We start from the raw sequence: 18,222 nt of genomic DNA on the forward strand, positions 1-18,222 counted from the left end.
ATAAAATTCAAAGATTTGAGATTTTTGTCCAAGATTTTTATATCGGGGAGTTTGCCAAGGGTAGTCGCTTTTTCCAATTACTATGTCATTCCATCCCGACAAACTTTTTTTCATCAGAAGACTTGTCGTTTTAATATCCCACTCGTTGTGATCAAGTGCTACAAATAGGTTAGGGTGGGACAGGAGGATTGGATATTAACCTGACTGCAGTACAGATATTAATTAATAAATGGGAGGGGATGGGAATTATCTATAATCTTGGATTTAACTGTGCCAGTCTCATTTCCTTATCCAGCTGCCCCTTACAGCTGCTGGAGATTGTGCACTTGGAATATAGGAATTAATGCTCTTGTTATTGTGATTGACATCAATTTTTCTTCTACTGTGCTGCATTCTGTAATTAGACAGTGAGTCCAGGTGAGCCAAACTCATACAAAACTTCATTGATGGAGTCAGTTTTGCAACTGATTAATCCTCATTTTGAAGGAAAGTATAAGGATCTTTCTTATCTTGTTTTGTTGCATCTTCTAATCTTTTTATTTATATAAATATATATATATATAAACTTTTTATTGCGTAGAATGTGAAATTAAATGGTGGGTATTAAAGAGTGAAATTAGTGCATTAGTTCAAAGAATACCAAAGTCTTGTTGATATGACTTGGGCAATCTTGTTATTTCTGTGGACTCCCATTTTCTCAGTCTGACGGCAAACATGAGGACAGCTCTCTCTTGAAATACTTTCAGAAGATTTTATGTACGTGGCATTTAAAATACATAATTATGAAATATTTCACTTGAGCATTAATACTGGAAGACTGCCAGGCCACACCAGGCAGCAGAGCTGAATATTTAGGCCTTTCCTGAAAGATGGCATCTGTAACCTATGATGTACCAAACTTATATCTAAGAACTTCCAAGGAAGGAGATACATTAGTCTTCTTTTATGCCTTGCTGCTGAGCCTTCAAGTAAAGTAGGTGGTAGTGGTGGCGTTTTTCTAGCTTCTAAACAAAAATGAACAGATAAATATGTTCTATCCTCAGTGGATATGGAGAACAACTGATCTTCACCTTAATATTAACTTCATATTATCCTGAATTAGGAACAACTGCAAGGACACCACCCAGTAAACAAAGACTTAAGTTTCTGTCTGCTGAGTTAGCCGGCAGCATTGGTTCTATCTTAAGAGATGTTTTCCCACCTTCTCCTTTAATCCAGAAAGATTTTGTAGTTATCTTTTTCCAAATACAAGGAGAAATCTATCCTCCCGATTCTAATCCAGTTAACTGCCCTGATTTCCAGCAGCAACACTGTGACTAAAACCCCCTGGCAGCTCTGCCTGGCTGGAATATCAGCCCTTCGGGGCCTCTTCTGTGTGCCTGGATGCTTTTCTGTAGCGTTGGTCATTCCGTCTGGTCTCCAGCACAATAACAGCTCTGTAGCACTTCAAGAGTGTTAAAAAATTCAAGAAGATTCCACCCGAGCACAAACCTCATCAGATCCGCAGGGAGAGGGGCAATGCCTTAATGGGAGGGTGATTTCTAAACGTATATTTTGAATGTGTTAACAGGGCTCCATGTGGAAATGCTTTTCCAAGAGAAGTACAGTCTGCAGCCCTGCTCCCAGAGAATCTGTACGCAGAGAGTTGTGGGTCTGTTAAGAACACATCGCAGTCAGCTGCGATCAGTAGTCAACTGCAAATCAGTAGTGATTTTTGGGAGCTGTCGCTACACCTCCAACAATCAGAGCACACTGAATCCAGTGGATGAGAAAAAGCAGATATCCGAGGTCTTTCAAAACAAACTAAAAAAAAACCTCTAAAACACAACATCAGAACTTAATCCACGCACAACAGCGTTTCCCTTAAGCTGTAAAACTGACTAGCAAAATGATGCAGTGATTACTAGGGTTTTATTACTCCGAAGAAGTAAGTTAGTGAATGTTCAGCCATATTAATAAAGCCCACCTTGATGCATGAGTCTTGCTTTGGGGCCATTTTTGTACTCTTCCTGGCAGTTGTGCTGCTCTGTGGTTAGGTCTGTTTCTGCCAAAGCAGTGAATGTTGTTGCTCCCTCCTCATCCCACCCCTATTTTGTGTATACATTATTTTAGTGTGGTACATTAAATAATTGACAGGAGATTTCCCAGTCAGTGGCTTATCCTGGTCCACAAAATTACCTGTCTTTACTCATAGCGTGGGCTAGATCATTTGTTACAAGAGAATAATTTATGATTAATAATGCCAACATGGTGTTTTATTTACTGCTGTGTGTTCTTTTAAATCAAAGCCTTTCTCCTTTCCCTTCCCTTCTTTCCCCTTCCTTTGTGTAAACCTAGCCATAGACAGCTTTGAAACATTTAATTCTACTTTGGACAGCCAAGAAAGAGAGAAATAAATAAAAAATAATTGAGTGCACCAGGGAGCATCAGCAGAAGAGCAGTGCTAATTGTTGAAGAATAAAAGATAATGGCCAATTTTGTCAGGAAGCGTTGACAAGAAAGATAAGTTGGAAGTAATTAACTGTCTGACATGCTGGAAGTGATGTGTCTGCCAATGGCTCTTTAAATCATCAGGATATGAAATGTGACAGCCATTTATCACTTTTATGAGGCACTGCTGCCTGGCTTTCCCTGGGGAAGTGTGGAGGTAGGATGTTCTTTGACTGTCTTGCTAAAAAAAGGGCGTGGATGTATTTCAAGTGCTTCCCATTTTGGGGTGCCAGTGGTCCGGAACTGCAATTATGGTGTCTTCTTACCCTAACGAAAGCTGATTTGAGCTCAACCATTCTGAGGTGCTATTTCCAAGAGTGTTTTACCTGACCTTCCCAGATGTCCAGAGTGTGTCTGGGAGCTTGGTTCTTTAGTTGTCAGGAAAGGAAACTTCTACAGACCAAAGAAATATAGCAGTGATTTGAAAGTTTTCCCTATTTTGTCTGTTCAGAGCACTCCCTTTAATACTATAGATTTCCTTGTCTCTTACCGATCAACAGGCCCCTCATTCCGATGACATAAGGCAAGAAGGGGCATTTCTCAAAGCTGCCTTTATCTACGGCAGCGTATTCAAAGACCATTGAAAGTCTTAATATTGGACTGTGGGTGTGTTGCAGCTTGCTCGGGTGTTGGGGCATTGCTTTGAACAACTTGGCACTTCTTGTTCTCCAGTGCCACTAGGGAAAGAGGAGAGCAATGAGCCAGAGACTGTTCATAAATAAGCTTTATAAAAATAGCAGGAGCTTCATAAAAAGTTTATTTCCTCATTAAATTGGGGTTTAGCAAAGCACTGATCACCAAGCACAAATGTGCAGACAAAGCCATTTCCGATAGTAAGATCAGAAAAACATAGTGAAAAAGAAATGATTTAAGAGAACAGTTGTACATCATGTTGCTGAGCTGGAGAACCAGGCTCACGAGTAGCTTATTTGCTTGTGCTTCACACAATTCAACTCGCCTTGCAAAGCGAGGTGCCTCGCTGGTACAGGACGAGGACTGGTTGTGATGGCAGAAGTTTCTGACGTGTTCTTGAAAACCAGCCAAAGAAGAGTGCCTGTACTGGTTAGTACCAGTGCAGAGATGCTATAGGAAACATGAAATTGAAAGCAGGGTTGCAAGCTTTTTAGGAAGTCGGCAGGTGTGGTCCTGGTGACATTTGTCAGTGTTCTAATGATGTAGATCGTTTCCCGGAGCATTAAAATCTCTATTTAGATTTTTAATGGGGTTGGTGGTCTGTTTTAGAGAAGGGGGAGGGGGGAATCAGTACTGCAAAGCTCTTATAAGTGCAGCTGTTTGAGAAATTATGCCTTTCAAACTATTTTTCTCCCTATGGAGCCTGCTATTTACAATTGATAATCATATGTAACAAGTCTTGAGAGAATATACACAGTATGCAGGCACCTATTTTTTTGCAAATATGTAGTCATTGTGCATCTTACGCAGTCTAATCATTCACTAAAAAGTTTTAAAGAAAAAGAAGGGTGTTCCACTGGTACTTCAAAGTGATAGAGCTTGGTATTATCAAGCAGAAGCTCGTTCCAGCCCCTGATAATTGCCAACTGTGTTAAATGGTCTTTCTCTTCCTACCTTTTCAGCATTAACAATAAACTGCAACAGCCGGAAGCAGCTGCTGGGGTACTGGAATATGCCATGAAGCACTTTGGGGAGTTGGTGAGTCCTGCTGGATAGCTCTCTTCTTCACATCTTATGTTTTCATGGATTTTGTAGGGTTTTTTTGGGTGTATGTGGTGGTGTGTTAGAGTGATGGGGAAAAGGAAGGCAGCCTTGGAAGCACAGTAGACTCACCCCTCTTATTAGGAACCACTAGAAAGTGGGAACGGGTATAAGCAGAAAATGGTGGAATTTCTCTGGTGTAGGATTATGTGTGGTTTTGACCTAGACTAGAAAAGAAGTTCTTTGTGGGAGAAGTACACACTTCAGAACTTTTTCACAGCTTCTTATGATTCCTTGGGTGGACTGAGCAAAGCTCTGTGTTACCTAATTCTGACCTCACTCTTTAGCAGTAATGTAGTTCTAGAAGTAAATATGGTTCAAAACACAGAGTTTGCCAGAATAGGCAGTGAAAAGAAATTAAGAGGAGCTGTGAGCTCTACTTTCAGGAACTTACTTGAAATATTATGACAGAGTTGAGAAGTTAAAGGGCTGGTATATAAATGTCCTAAGTGGAAGACCTGGCATGAGGAGCTTGGTTCATACCGACCCTGCCCACAGGGCTGGGAAGAGAATCTATTCTACAGCCTTTGTCAAGACGTGAGCTGCCAAGGACTGAGCAGAAAAACATTGGCAGAGATAACTATGGAAAAAATATTAAGGCTTTTTATTTCTTGAAAATTAGAAACAAAATCTATAAACAAAGACCAAAAAAAAGTTTATGCAGCTGATAAGGATCGCTGCTTGGCTTACTTTTAAAGTCTTTGTTACAAACCACAGCCTTTTCTTGGGAGGGCTGTGATTAGACCCCAACACATAACTACCTGCTGTATTAAATAAATGGTCTAGCAGTAGCCAGATGCACAGTGTGCTTTTTGGGTTTGGATTTTTTTTTCCAGTTAGTCACTCCATTCCTGAACACAGGGCTGTTGTTCTTATTTAAATGCAAGAATGTGCAACAATAGGAAGTGGAATATTTTACAGATTTATTCTTTTTCCTGTTCCACTCACTCCCCCTCTCCAAAAACAAAAGCACCAGCTACTGAGCTAGTATTTCAGTGGCACTGAATTAGGGGGATGATGTTGGATTGATCCCTCTGGTAAACCTGAGTTCCTTTCTGTGCAGGTTAAGCAATACTCAGGATTCCTGTTTTCGCGCTAGCTCAAGGCTTTTCTCTGTATTGTAGAAGTCTGTAAGGGTATTTAGAATGGAAAAAAAAGGTTTAAATGACCACCAGAGACACAGAATTGTTCAGGAAAAGCTGTGTAGTTAATAAGGAATGGTGAATATTAATCCCACTATTTATTCTGATTCCCCCCTCCCCTCTTTTTAGGAAATTCAAGCTACCTGGTATGAAAAGCTTCATGAATGGGAAGATGCTCTGGTGGCCTATGACAAGAAGATGGACACAAACAAAGATGATCCTGAGCTGATGCTAGGACGGATGCGTTGCTTGGAAGCACTTGGTGAATGGTAAGAGGGGAATGCTTGAAGACTGAGGAAAACGATGCCTTTAAAAATGGTGTCAGACACTTCTGTGCATGCTTTCTCCAGGTGATTTTTTTTTTTTTGCCTGATGTCCTATTTATTCCTGTTTACTTAGTAGTTTGAGTATTTCCAGTGACTTCTCACTATGTTCATTGAAGTCAGAACTGGTAACAATTGTGGGATGGGCCATCTGATAAGGACTCTCTGAAAGAGAATCTGCCATCTTATGATTAGATCGACACTATTTGTAGCAGAGAAAGAAACTTTAAATAGAGGGAACCTCTCAGGAAACATTAACTGGGCAGCACTTGTCAAAAACAATCAGAAAAGGAGCTTGTTGGGGGCCTCCTTTTTAAACTCTGATTAAGACATGAGAGATTTCTGGATTTATTCATGGTCAGACCTATGACTATCCAGAATGCATAGTCTTTTGCACAACTGTTAGTGAAATTCTCTTCTTCCCAATAGTCACCTGGGTGTAAGATTATGCCAAATAAATTACTGCCACTTTAAAACCCTTTTGCCCATCTTGTAGATGGCTGAGTTTTTCATTATTACGCTTTTTTAGTGTTCATTAGGCATTGTCTTTGTGGACATTTGGTATTTCAAACCCCGTGTTAAATGTGTGTCATCGACACATAGCTGATCAGAGTCAGTTTTTGTGAGAGGGTGAGCTGGTAGTTAACTGGGGGCTTCTGTTTTTCTCCCTGTTCACTTCAATTCAAAGAAGATAATTGGAGAAGGCATCCTGTGCACTGTAGCATGCAGTTCTACCCAGGGGCATGGGTGATTTGGTCCAGGTTCCGCCTTTCTACTGAACTTAGCATGTCACTAGGGCTCTCTCCTGATGGGTCCTGACGTGAACCCACGGGATGGCACACAGTAAAAAGATTCCTCTTCACTAAAGTCATTTTACTGTTAGAGAAACAGAGCTGTTTGAGAAACCTAATTCTGACAGCACTTTTCTGCCCTTTTTGTTTCTAGATGAGGGTGAGGCATATTGGGCGTAGCTTTTTCAGCAAGAAAAATAGATCCTCTTACTGAGCATTTCTCAATCATCTTTTCTAGGAGTAGGCAGTTCCCACCAGGGATTTACAGAATTTCTCTCTCCTGCGGGACATGTATTTGTGTAAAGTGTTCTCTCTGAACCTCCTGCTTCTTCACATATCAGTGACAAGTATATGACAAAAAGATGCTTTTCTTCTGTTGGAGCTAAATATTGTGCGTCTATTGGTAGTCTGTAGTGATGAGAGCAGTCACAGTCTCACAAAGCCCTGTGTGCTTGCTGTTGTGGAACCGCACTCTGTCTCTATGCAGGTGGTTTTTACAATTCAGAAGTGCCTTTGCAAAGCGCTGTCTGCTGCCTTGCAGCTGACTATAGAGACAGCATCCTGAGACTGAGAATTCCATGGTTTGGCCACTGATATTCTTCAGTAGTGTTCAACTTGACTGTTTGTGCTGTTGGAGCCTGCTTGGCAGAATCTGGCAGTTAATCTAGAACTGATACTACGCAGTGCCATTATTTCAGTGCTCTGTGCAGTGACATTTTGAAAGTACGGCCAAAATATTCTTAGCCATTTGTCTCCTGGTGTGGTTATGTCTGCAAGAGCTGTACTATTAGCATCTATGAGGTCCTGATTTACTGCTGTTGCTAAGTTTAGCTTGGTTTTTCATTTGTTTTGTTTTTTGTTTTGTGGTGGGTTTTTTTTCCTCTCCTGGGCCATTAAGCTGTCAGAATGACTCTCTTGCCTGTGGCAGCCCATCAGTTCTGTTTGACTAACTCATCTTCCTCTTTGGGAGGGAAGAGGATGACAATGGAGAAGGCAAGGTGGCCTCCCTCGCAGTTGGCAGCTTTTCCACTGCTACAGAGTATCCAGCCTGAGAAATTCTGGAACTGCAACACCCACAGTAATTGGTTCGATTAATGGAGCATTCACAGTTGATTTAAAAGAAATAATATAAAAAAATCCTGATGCTTCCTCTCCACTGGAGATGAAAGATTCGGATCCCCTCTGAAATCTTGCCATGACAAGTCTTCATATGAGGTTACAGCAGCATTGATTCTCTAGCCTCTGTCTCCCAACTTGGTGATGTTTTTATCCAACATATTTGATAGCAGGAGCCATATACAAGCTATTCAGATCATATGTTCTTTGTACTGACACTTGCAAAAAATTTTAAGCATCCCTTGTTTGGTGGTGGTTTGGTTTTGTTTTCTTGGGAATGGGGTTTTTTTCCTGTGTTTTAGAACGGAGTTGACAGTTCAGTTTGTAAAATAGGCATTAGCATTACTAACTGCTGAGGAACAAATGCAAACTGTTGTTTGGACTTACGTTTTCAAAGCATAGTGTGCCTTTAATTTATTTCCTGATGATAGGGCATTTGTCATCAGATTAGCGTGTCTGAGTTGGCCAGAGGAGAAGAGTCCTATTCTTCACTCTCTATAAAAAGAACAATGGGGCTGGTTGTCATCTTATCTGTGGAAAGAGGTTGCTTAACAAAGCGGAATTCTTAGCAGAATTGCTGATCATAAATTGTGAATTCTTCTTAGGGGGCAGCTCCACCAGCAATGCTGTGAAAAGTGGACACAGGTCAATGATGAAACTCAAGCTAAGATGGCCAGGATGGCTGCTGCTGCCGCCTGGGGTCTAGGTAACGTATCCCTGTGTGGTAGTGTGTGACAACACACGTTATGGAAGCACAGATAGTTTTAACTTCAGAATTACAAAATATAAGGAATGGCAAAATCAAAGAACACGATTTATGCTGGGATATGAAGTAAGCATCATTCACTACTGAAGCCCTTCGGAAAACCTGCGTTTACATGAGGTCTCCCAGTGTGGTCTCAAGTATCAGAGAGACTGCCTTACTGGTCTGCGCAGGTAATCAGTTGCTTAACTGGTCCCTTTTACTTAGTTTTACATTGAACATAACTCAGACTTAAGATGAGAATAATGGAATTTCTCAGATTTGTGGCAGACTTTTATTTACAAACCAGAACAACATCTATTGAGCATTTTGATAGGTTGTGTCTGCTGAGCAGACAATCTTAAGTGGAATAAATCTATAAATGGTCCAAATATCAGTTATCCTGATAGCCAGATATTTACTAGAGAAGCTGTCTGCCAGCCTTTGCTGAGGAAAATCAGTCTTTTGCTTTGTAGGACACTAATTCATTCAAATGTTCTGGAAATGTCAGCATTTTACTTTTTCATCACAAGGAATGCAAGAACCTTTTCCATGAGGATAACAATTTGCCTAGAAGGAAAATGCCTATGTTTGTGCTTGTCTATAACTCTGTGTACGTACATATACAGTTTCTGTATGTAACACAGACTGTCCTTGCGAAAGACAAGCTGTTGGAGAACTAAACTGTAGAAGTACCACCCAGCGTTCAGGCCTAGTGGCTGATGTCTGAGCACTGTAGCATAGTTCTGTTTTTATCCTGCAGAGAAGGCTGTTGCATTAGTGCGGGTGTGTGTGTCTCTACAGGCCAGTGGGACAGCATGGAAGAATATACCTGCATGATCCCAAGGGACACCCACGATGGGGCTTTCTACAGGGCTGTACTGGCTCTTCATCAGGACCTTTTCTCACTGGCACAGCAGGTAATTATCTTCCTTGTTGGCTTCCCAAAACCTGACTTAAGGTGAACTAGGCTATATTGCCTCATGGAAAGACATTCTGTTTTAAAACGGTTGGCTATAATCTATGAATTGCCCAATAACCCTTTTTCTATTGATGTATTAGACCTTGGTGATTGAGTTTTTCTTGTATTTCCAGAAACACAGCAGTGAATATATATACAGACAGTAAGTGGTCCAGTGCTGTAGATTGTAAAAATGGCTTAGTCATTCTTAGGTTTCTTTACTTCTATGTCTGTTTTCTAGACAGTGCATAAGGATTATCTCAGCAGAGGTTCCATTCTACAAGGCACTGCTTGATAAAAGGCATTCATGGCATAAGGCACACATAAGATTTTTCATGGGTATTCTTTTTCATGTACCAGAACTTTTCTTTGAATTTCTCTAGCAGCAGTGATAAATCTTAAATCTTAGAGATGAGAAATAAAGGCAAGCGATGAGTCTATTAAAGAGAGCCATGTTGGTATGCTCGTTTGTCACAGGAGATTTGCAGAGCGACTTTTTCCCCCTCTGTAGATGTGAAGCATGTTGTTTACTTTCCAAGGAAGCTCAAGTACCATTTCTCAGAATTCTGTGCTGTTCTGCCAGCTTAGATAAAGGAGCAATTCAGTCTGCTCTGTCAAAACCCAAACATAGATTTCTGGGTGATGTGCACAGTAAAATTTGCCAGGCATTCAAAAGGGTAGAGTTTGTGATTAACCTTTAACATTTTGAACAGGAAAACATATAGATGAAAGATTATATAATGATTGGAACCAGAGCAGAGTTTATTTCATGCTTGAAGAGCACGTCTTAGTTGGAGGAAAAGAAATGGAATTTGCTGTCCTGTAAAATTCATAAAAACCTGTTGGGTTATGTAAAACAGTGAAAGCTATTTTCTATCATTGTATATTATCAAGAGTCATTTCTCAAGGCTTTTTTGTAACCGACTCTCTTGCACTAAAATGTGATCATCGCCTTTCCTTTAAGATCTGCCTTTCCTTTTCCTTTCTTCCTTTTCCATTAATTAAATGTTATTAATGATGACCTCTACAATGACAGCAGGATTAGAAATACTGCAAACTTTGATTTGGTAGAAAGACAGGCTTCAGACTGTGTGGGTTACAAATTAAGCCCCCTTGACTTCCCCTACACCTGCCCCTGGACACTCTTTCCCTGTCAATTCTTTTTCCTGTCAATTGATAACATCTTTTCCTGGTTCATGTTGGAGAAGGGAACAATGCCAGCTTTGTTCATGAGATGGAACAGATGAGTAGCAGTTCCAACAGTTGACTTTAGATAAAACATACCACTGTTGCCCCAATATCTTGTTCTGTTTCAGTGCATTGACAAAGCCAGAGATCTGCTAGACGCTGAGCTGACTGCCATGGCAGGAGAGAGCTACAGTCGAGCCTATGGGGTAAGTGTCTGACTCTCAGCCTTCATTCTCCTCAGAGAATGCTGCTTCAGACTGTCCCTAGAAATTCCATAAAACTTCTGAGTAGCACTTGCATCAAACATAAGCCTGGTGCAGACGCACAAGCTAAATGACTCTTGTCAGATAAGAAATATAATAAGAATTTTGGGACAAATTAAGCAGTGAAGTGAGATCACACGCCCCCCCCCCAAAAAAAGAAATAAGAATTGACATTCAGAAAGCTTGAATCAGCAGATTGTCTAGATACCAGTATATAGCAGTCTGTACTTTACCTGTTGGGCAGCATATGTACTTAAGATTTTGATGCCAAAATACTGTTCCTTAATTATAGATTTATTCTGTAGTGATTGGGATGGAATGTGATTGTTTCCTTCAGGCGATGGTATCCTGCCAGATGCTGTCAGAGCTGGAAGAGGTTATCCAGTATAAACTTGTACCAGAACGCCGTGAGATCATCCGCCAGATCTGGTGGGAAAGACTGCAGGTACATCTATGTAAAGATCAAGGATGGAGATGCTCATGTGCTGGCACGAACAGCTTCCTTTCGAGCCAGCGTGATGGCTCAGCAAATCTTTCGGTCTCTCTTTCTATCCCAAGAGCACCTATGCTTACATGGCTGCATGCGTTCTGTCTCCTTTGTGTTTGTCCTGGTTGTTTGGGTTTTTTGGTTTTGTTTTCTGTTTGGTTGGTTAATGTTCCTGAGGTGTCTGCTGATGTGACACCGTAGTGGTGTGATTTAAGTGTTGAAATAGATGTGTACAAAATTGAGACACTAGTAACATCTCCCCAAGGCTGCTTATCTCAGTGTTGGATCTCACCTGGAAACACTGGTTTGCATACGGCTAGTTTGAACTTTTTACCTGGTTGGCTGCATTTTAAGGAGAAGCAAATCCTCTCATAGCGCTGGAAAACTGGACAGAGAATTCACATGCTTGTAAAAGACTGTCCTGTACCTTTTTGCCCTCTTACAAGAACCTTTCCAATTGATTAGCCTTGTCCTCTTTAGCAATGCTGCTTTTCCTGTATTTGAAGAGAAGTTTGGAAGTTTGTGCCTTTCTTACTCTAAACAGCAAAAAATCTAAAGCACCTCTGAAGATTTAAATCAGCCAGATATTTTGAGACTATTTCCTTACAAGAGACATCCCTACAGTGAAAGTGAACATCATCAGATGAAGTAGTATATACAGGAATACTGTTTAAAGAGGTGACTCTGTCAAGGGAAGGAGAAAAAAAAAAAAAAAAGAATAATGAGGGTAAAATGCTCTTATTATACCAAATCTTGATACACTGCCTGGAGGAAGAATTTCTCCCTGTGCAGAGTTCCTCACTGTGACTGCTGTATCTGCCTCCTTGTGAAAGGCTGGTGCTGCTGCGTATTTTGTAGCCGTTCGGGAAACTGTGACAAAGCTTTTAGTCTTCCATCTGCATTCCTGTCTGGAAAAGCTCAGGAGCATTCCAGTGGGGTGGAGAAATTGAGAGTGACAGGAAATGTAATGTCTGAATACAGCTGTTTATAGTCCTGAAAGCAGTACATAGAGTTCTTGCACATTTTATAGCTGCCTTTTAATAATTTTAAAATGCTTATTGGATGAGGGTTATTAGGGTATTAGTGAACAAGCTTTGCCTAACTTACCAGCCCTCTATTTTGGGGAAAAAGAAAAAGGGAAAGCAGTAGACGCCTTGATGCTAAGGTGCTTGCTGCCATTGGAAATTCTTTTGTTTACCTCAAAACTAAGTCTAAGTTGTCTCTGGATCAACACGAACTTCACACCATCACTGTTACCCTGAAGTACTTCGCCATTACAGAAGGCACCATGTATTTGGTCGTTACTGTCCCTTCCACAATCCTGCTTCTCTTATAGCATCCTTGAAGGTTTGAAATACAGACTCATCCTGCTCTGACTCACAGTGTTGCTGTCCCTGTCCCTTCAGACAGATGAAGACCAGACAATGCTTGCACAAGCAGGGTAGCGATTGGAACTGCACTTTCTGGCAGATTATCAGTTCAGTCATGCCAGCCTCTAAAAGCAACACCTGCAAGGAGAGGAAAAAGGGCAATAACAAAAATATCTGTGCAACCGTTTGGTTTTGTACCGTCTCCATATTGAGATTTGTCTCTGTTTAAACCAAAAATAGACTTTAAAACTAGGTTGAGAAGGGTTGGAAAACTCTTGACTCATTTTGAAGTTGCACAAAGAGCTTTCCTGATTTTTGTAGGCATTTCTGCTTTAGAAGCTTTTCTACTTTTTCTGTTAGAGGGTCTCTTTAGACTGCAAACACCGAGCTGGCTGTGAAGCATAAGAGTCAAGGACTTAACCTGCTTCACACCTTGCAGTGTTAAAGAAATAACCAGCTTAGTTCGTAATGTCAGCCTGCTGTGATTTATGGACACTGAAGTCTCTCCATCTTGGGAAAAGTCCCTTCAGATTCTGAATTAAGACTCTGTGGAGTAGATTGGAGATAAAACTCTAACAAGTTCTCTCTTGCCTTTTTCTCTCAGGGCTGTCAACGAATTGTGGAAGACTGGCAGAGAATATTGATGGTCCGATCTCTTGTTGTGAATCCTCATGAGGACATGAGAACTTGGCTCAAGTATGCCAGCTTGTGTGGCAAGAGTGGGAGACTGGTGAGTGTTATCAAGCTCTACCCTCTACAGCAGGTTTTTAGGCGACTGGCTTTGTCATGGTGCTTCAACCTTGAGCATTTCCAAATACTTTCCTTGCCCAAGTGGGATGGGCTCTCCTCTGAGGAGGAGACTGGTCAAAAATTGTTGAAATACTAAAATTGTAACAAGTATAGAGTTCATGCTTGGATCCAAGGTTATTTTTGTGGGACTAGTATTATACCTGAGAGCCTCAGAGCCAGTATTTTGTTGCATGCTATACCTGGAAGTTCTTAGACAGCACTGGTAATTATTAATAATAGCTCTCTGCTAAAGCACTCTTTGTCAAATCTAGAATGTGATGTTGTCATCATTGAACATTATCCTATTTCAACATTCACCACAAGATTTATTACCAAAAATACTTAAAACAGAGGCTTCACACTCTCTACTGGCTTCTGAAATGAGACTCTAATGCTCTGATCCCAGTGAACACATACGGTTTATCATGGGGTATTCTTATGAGTCCAGGGAGTGGTAATAACGTTGATATGTCTGTGTTTTATCTGGAGGATAGAAGGTATTTTTTAATGGCGGGCAATTCTGCAGTCAATATGAAATAGAGGTAAGAGTGAACTTGTTTTAACCTGATTTTTCTCTTTGCACCTTTCTCCAGGCTTTGGCCCATAAGACCCTTGTCCTGCTCTTGGGAGTAGATCCATCTCGACAGCTGGACCACCCGCTGCCAACAGTCCATCCCCAGGTGACTTACGCGTACATGAAACACATGTGGAAGAGCGCCCGTAAGGTACAAAAGAACATGGTTCTCTCTAAGTTTCATTGCTCAGGTCTGGTGTGGTGCTGTGCATGTCTGCTCTTCATAATCCCCACAGAACAAAGTCAAGGCTGAGTCAAGGTTTTATTTTTGCTCACCTATAAAAGAGTAATTAATCCCTTTCCTTATTCAGAATATAAGCTTTTGAAATTTTCCTTTAAAACTCTGTAGTGACAGAGAAGGCCTGGCCCTAATTTTATTTCCTACATGGTGAGATTATTTTTGCTAAACCACTATCAGGTACCCAAAGGATGCAGCCAAGATTAATGGTCAAGAGTAGCTCTTCTGTCCGCACCAGGATTTTCCTGTGCAGGCTTGATACTTTTCATCTACTGTTCTGATTGCCAGGTCTCCACACTGTACCTATGATCAGGGCTACATGCTGAAAGGTGGAAGTAAAGGTTTTTTATTAGCAGTTTTAGAAAGATATCCTGAACAGTTTGTACTTAGTTGCTGTGCAGAACTGACTTTTATTAAGGACATTATTGAAAATTAACTGAAAGACAGCTGAAAAGTACATAGGGTTTTGTCATGGGAACAGTTTGGCTCCAAAGAGCCAAGGGTGAATGTTTTTGACATTGCAACACAGGGAGAATTTACATAATCAAATCCAATAAGCTCCAGACTGGATAACTTATCTTTTTTTTTAATATGCATTAAAGCCTCCATTTATCCTCATATTCTGCCACATCTTTTTTATTTTTCCTGTCTTTGGGATTGCCAGCACTGGAGCAGAGCCATTGCTGTGGGAACATTGCCATGACCTAACTATTCTTTATTTGAATTTAAAAACCAGAAGGAGCTGCTGATGAGGTCCTGTTCTATTGGCTTTGTAAAATAGTGTAATGGTCTCTTACTTTCTTCAGTAAATGACCCAAGAAGTATATGGGTCCTCTCTGTCTCTTTGAGTGAAAAAACTGGACTTTTCTGTGTTTGACCTGTGATAAAGAAATAGACAAGATGCAGGAAACTGATGGAATTGTAGAAAGCAGAACAAAAGGCACAAAGATTAAGAGGCTGGGGGAGGAGAACGTATCTAAAATAAACTGATGCAAGAGTTATATGGAGCCCGTGAAGACAGGAAAAAAAAATAAAAGGTTTTCCTAAAGCAGCAAAGATGAGAAGGAGGAACAGATGTGGTTAGAATCACCTCCTCTTGCTCATTGAATGATTTCCTATTTTAATACAGTAACTAGGCTCTGTGCTTAGGGTGTTTGTTTTTTTTTCCTTCTTTCTAACACATTAAAACTGGGTGGTGTTTACAGTGCTGAGGGAGAAATACTTCACCAAGGTAGCACTAATCCTAGACCTGCCTAATCTCAACCCTTTCTCTGAGCACCCTTCTGCTGGAAGGTCTGACTCAATCACTCAGCCCCTTTGTGGCACTTGGAAAGTAGATTGAAATTGATGGTTAAAGGTGCAGCTCTGCGGCAGAAGAAGCTGTGTTAGGGTAGAATGGAGTTTGCAATCCGGAGTGAGACTTACGTGTTTGTTTATACCAAACACTGAAAGTGTTCAGGGAATTCTCCTGGTACCAGGAGTGTTCCATGGTTGGGTGTATCCTTATGTCCTGTTTTGAGTGACTATCATTAACTACAGAATGCATAGTTAGACCTAGTGATGTAAGTAGACTGGAGTTTTATATAACTGTGTATGTTCGCTTGATTTGGTATGCTAAATAATAAGCTACTGAGGTGGCTGGTCTGGTAGGAAATTACCACTTCCTCTAGCTGAGGAGTTCAAGGTTTCTTGGTTGACCTAAAATATTTCACTTGCTGTCATTTTGGCACTTGCCAGATCCAGCAGGAAAAAACGGGCATCTAGATGGGAACCAGCCACCAGGCACTTGCAGAGCTGCACAGCAATCTTTTCTTAAACAGATAAAATAATGGAGAAGCAAACCCTGCTGCATTTCTTCTATCAAGGACCTTTGCCAGCAGCTGCGTTCTACAGACACATACCATAACAGGGCTGCATACTAACTTAGGAATTCAGTTGTTAAAGAAAAACTTATTGCTTTCAGTTTTAAGTCCTCTGCCTGGCAGTTCATGGTGATCAGTTTTCAATATTCATGGAAACTGAAGAGCAGATTGGGTGTGTCTAGATATGAGAGGGACACATAATTTTTTGGAAACATATTTTTATCTATTTTTGACAAAACTCTGGCATAACAGCATAACTATTTATACGATTGTTATTCCCTCCCCCCCACTTCTAACCCAGTATCCAGGTTACAAGCTGTGGAATGCCCCCCCGTTAATGTTAATAGTGTGATACTTTCTTTTATGTCATCCTGGGCTAATACCCTTTTTTCTGACTACTGACTTGTGCACGCTGACATTTGAATGGCAAAGATGAGGTGATTCTTGTCTCACTCTGAAGTAGCTCATTCCTGTAGGTGGAACAGAAGTAAATTGGGCTCTTAATAGCACATTCTGCAGTTTCTGACCTGAAATGACCTCACAGATTGCAAGAGCTTTACTCTAATTGTTTCCAGTGAAGTGTGCATACTTCTTTCTTAAATCTTTAATTTCAGTTTTTCTTAACACATAATTCTTTCCAAGGAATTTAAAGAGTCTTCCATCAAAAAATTTGGTAGTGCAAGTAGCTTTAGCACTACTGCCTTATGTAATCTGCTGGCAAGGGAGCAATGTACATTTGTACTTCTTAAACAACGTTCGAAGAAGTCTAGACTTTAATTTGTTGAAACAACTCAAAGTTTACGTCCCATGATGTGTACCGTAAGCCTAGCCAAAGCTGAGGGGTTAGATCAGGAAGCTGCAAGTTTTGCTTCAGGCATTATTTTCTCAAATGTTTTTTTTTTCAGGCTGTAGCATATCGCAGACAGGCTTCTCTGGCCCCGTGATCCTGTCTGTTAGGTACAGATACTGGTCAGCTACAGTTTGTAAGCTACAAACATTTGATTGTTGGAATTACTGGACCGTCTTCAATGTGTTTGCTCAATTGCAAATGAGACATCTCTATCTCGTTACTAGAATCTCACTCCGCATGAGCAGTAACAGGACATTGTCTGCTGCTGAAGTTTTCTTCTTGTACAGGTCACCTTGTTGCTTTGCCGGAGTTGAGTTCTTGCACATCAGAGCACAACATTAGCTTATGTTATGGTCAGTCATGCTTTTGACTGTATGTACGATATGGAGGTGTGCCCAGCGTCGGAAGGATGTGGTTATTTGTTCCTCAGTGTAGCAATACAGTGGCCAGATTTCTGAGACATGAAGAATCTCTAACCTCTTTATGTATAACCTCATCAGTATAAACTGATTTTAGAGGGATGTAAATGGCTAAAAGGCTTTTAAAGAAAACAAAACAGTATTTTTTGGTTTCAGTGAAAATTTATTTCCACGTTGTCTTCCTCTCTTGTGAAGTTATATTTAACCCCTGTGGTCCTTACTGTAACCATCATGCAATTGCAGATTGACGCATTCCAGCACATGCAGCACTTCGTGCAGACGATGCAGCAGCAGGCGCAGCACGCGATTGCCACCGAGGACCAGCAGCACAAGCAGGAGCTCCACAAGCTCATGGCACGGTCAGTGCCTGCTCCTTGGACACCCTTTAGCTACACAGTGAAACTGATGTCTTTCCTGAGGTTGCAGGGTCTGTGCAGATGAAACATTTCAGACAAGGCCCATGCTTTGATTAAAAGGAACAGGGAATTTCTCATTTAGCTGGTAGAGACCCATTTGGTATGACTTTCTTATCTATCATAAGATTTTCCGTAAACGTATTGTGACACATTGGCATAAACAAGCTTGTATTTGTTGCTGGCGGCTGGTTGTATTTTTCCAGTGCTGTGTCTCACTGGCAGAAAGCAGAGCTCCCAGCGTGGCTATTTCTTTGGTTTTCAGGAGATCCAGTCAGTAGGAAAGAAACACTTCCCACATGCCTGGCACGTCTGTGCTTGGCAGCGTGTGCCCTTAATACAACAGCAGTGCTTTGGGCAATAGGTGCCTGCCATGTGATAGTCTCTTAAAATATTATTGCATTAAAAACACATCTTATAATCTCCATTTTCCTCTGTGGATCTGGAGGTGCCAGACCTGTTTCCAAATT

The 18,222-nt window shown here is 40.9% G+C and overlaps 1 protein-coding gene across 1 annotated transcript in view; it reads left to right on the plus strand.

Moving 5' to 3' along the window:
• Positions 1-18,222, plus strand: part of MTOR (mechanistic target of rapamycin kinase) — a 67,047-nt gene that overhangs the window by 31,221 nt on the left and 17,604 nt on the right. Inside the window, exons 28-36 of the mRNA XM_074161773.1 lie at positions 4,086-4,161; positions 5,496-5,635; positions 8,202-8,302; positions 9,143-9,258; positions 10,616-10,693; positions 11,088-11,195; positions 13,212-13,337; positions 13,990-14,121; positions 17,583-17,698. Coding sequence (XP_074017874.1) covers positions 4,086-4,161; positions 5,496-5,635; positions 8,202-8,302; positions 9,143-9,258; positions 10,616-10,693; positions 11,088-11,195; positions 13,212-13,337; positions 13,990-14,121; positions 17,583-17,698 — 993 coding nt within the window. The remainder of the gene's footprint in view (positions 1-4,085; positions 4,162-5,495; positions 5,636-8,201; positions 8,303-9,142; positions 9,259-10,615; positions 10,694-11,087; positions 11,196-13,211; positions 13,338-13,989; positions 14,122-17,582; positions 17,699-18,222) is intronic.

This window comes from Numenius arquata, chromosome 20 (assembly GCF_964106895.1).
Source record: "Numenius arquata chromosome 20, bNumArq3.hap1.1, whole genome shotgun sequence".
Lineage (NCBI taxonomy): Eukaryota > Metazoa > Chordata > Aves > Charadriiformes > Scolopacidae > Numenius > Numenius arquata.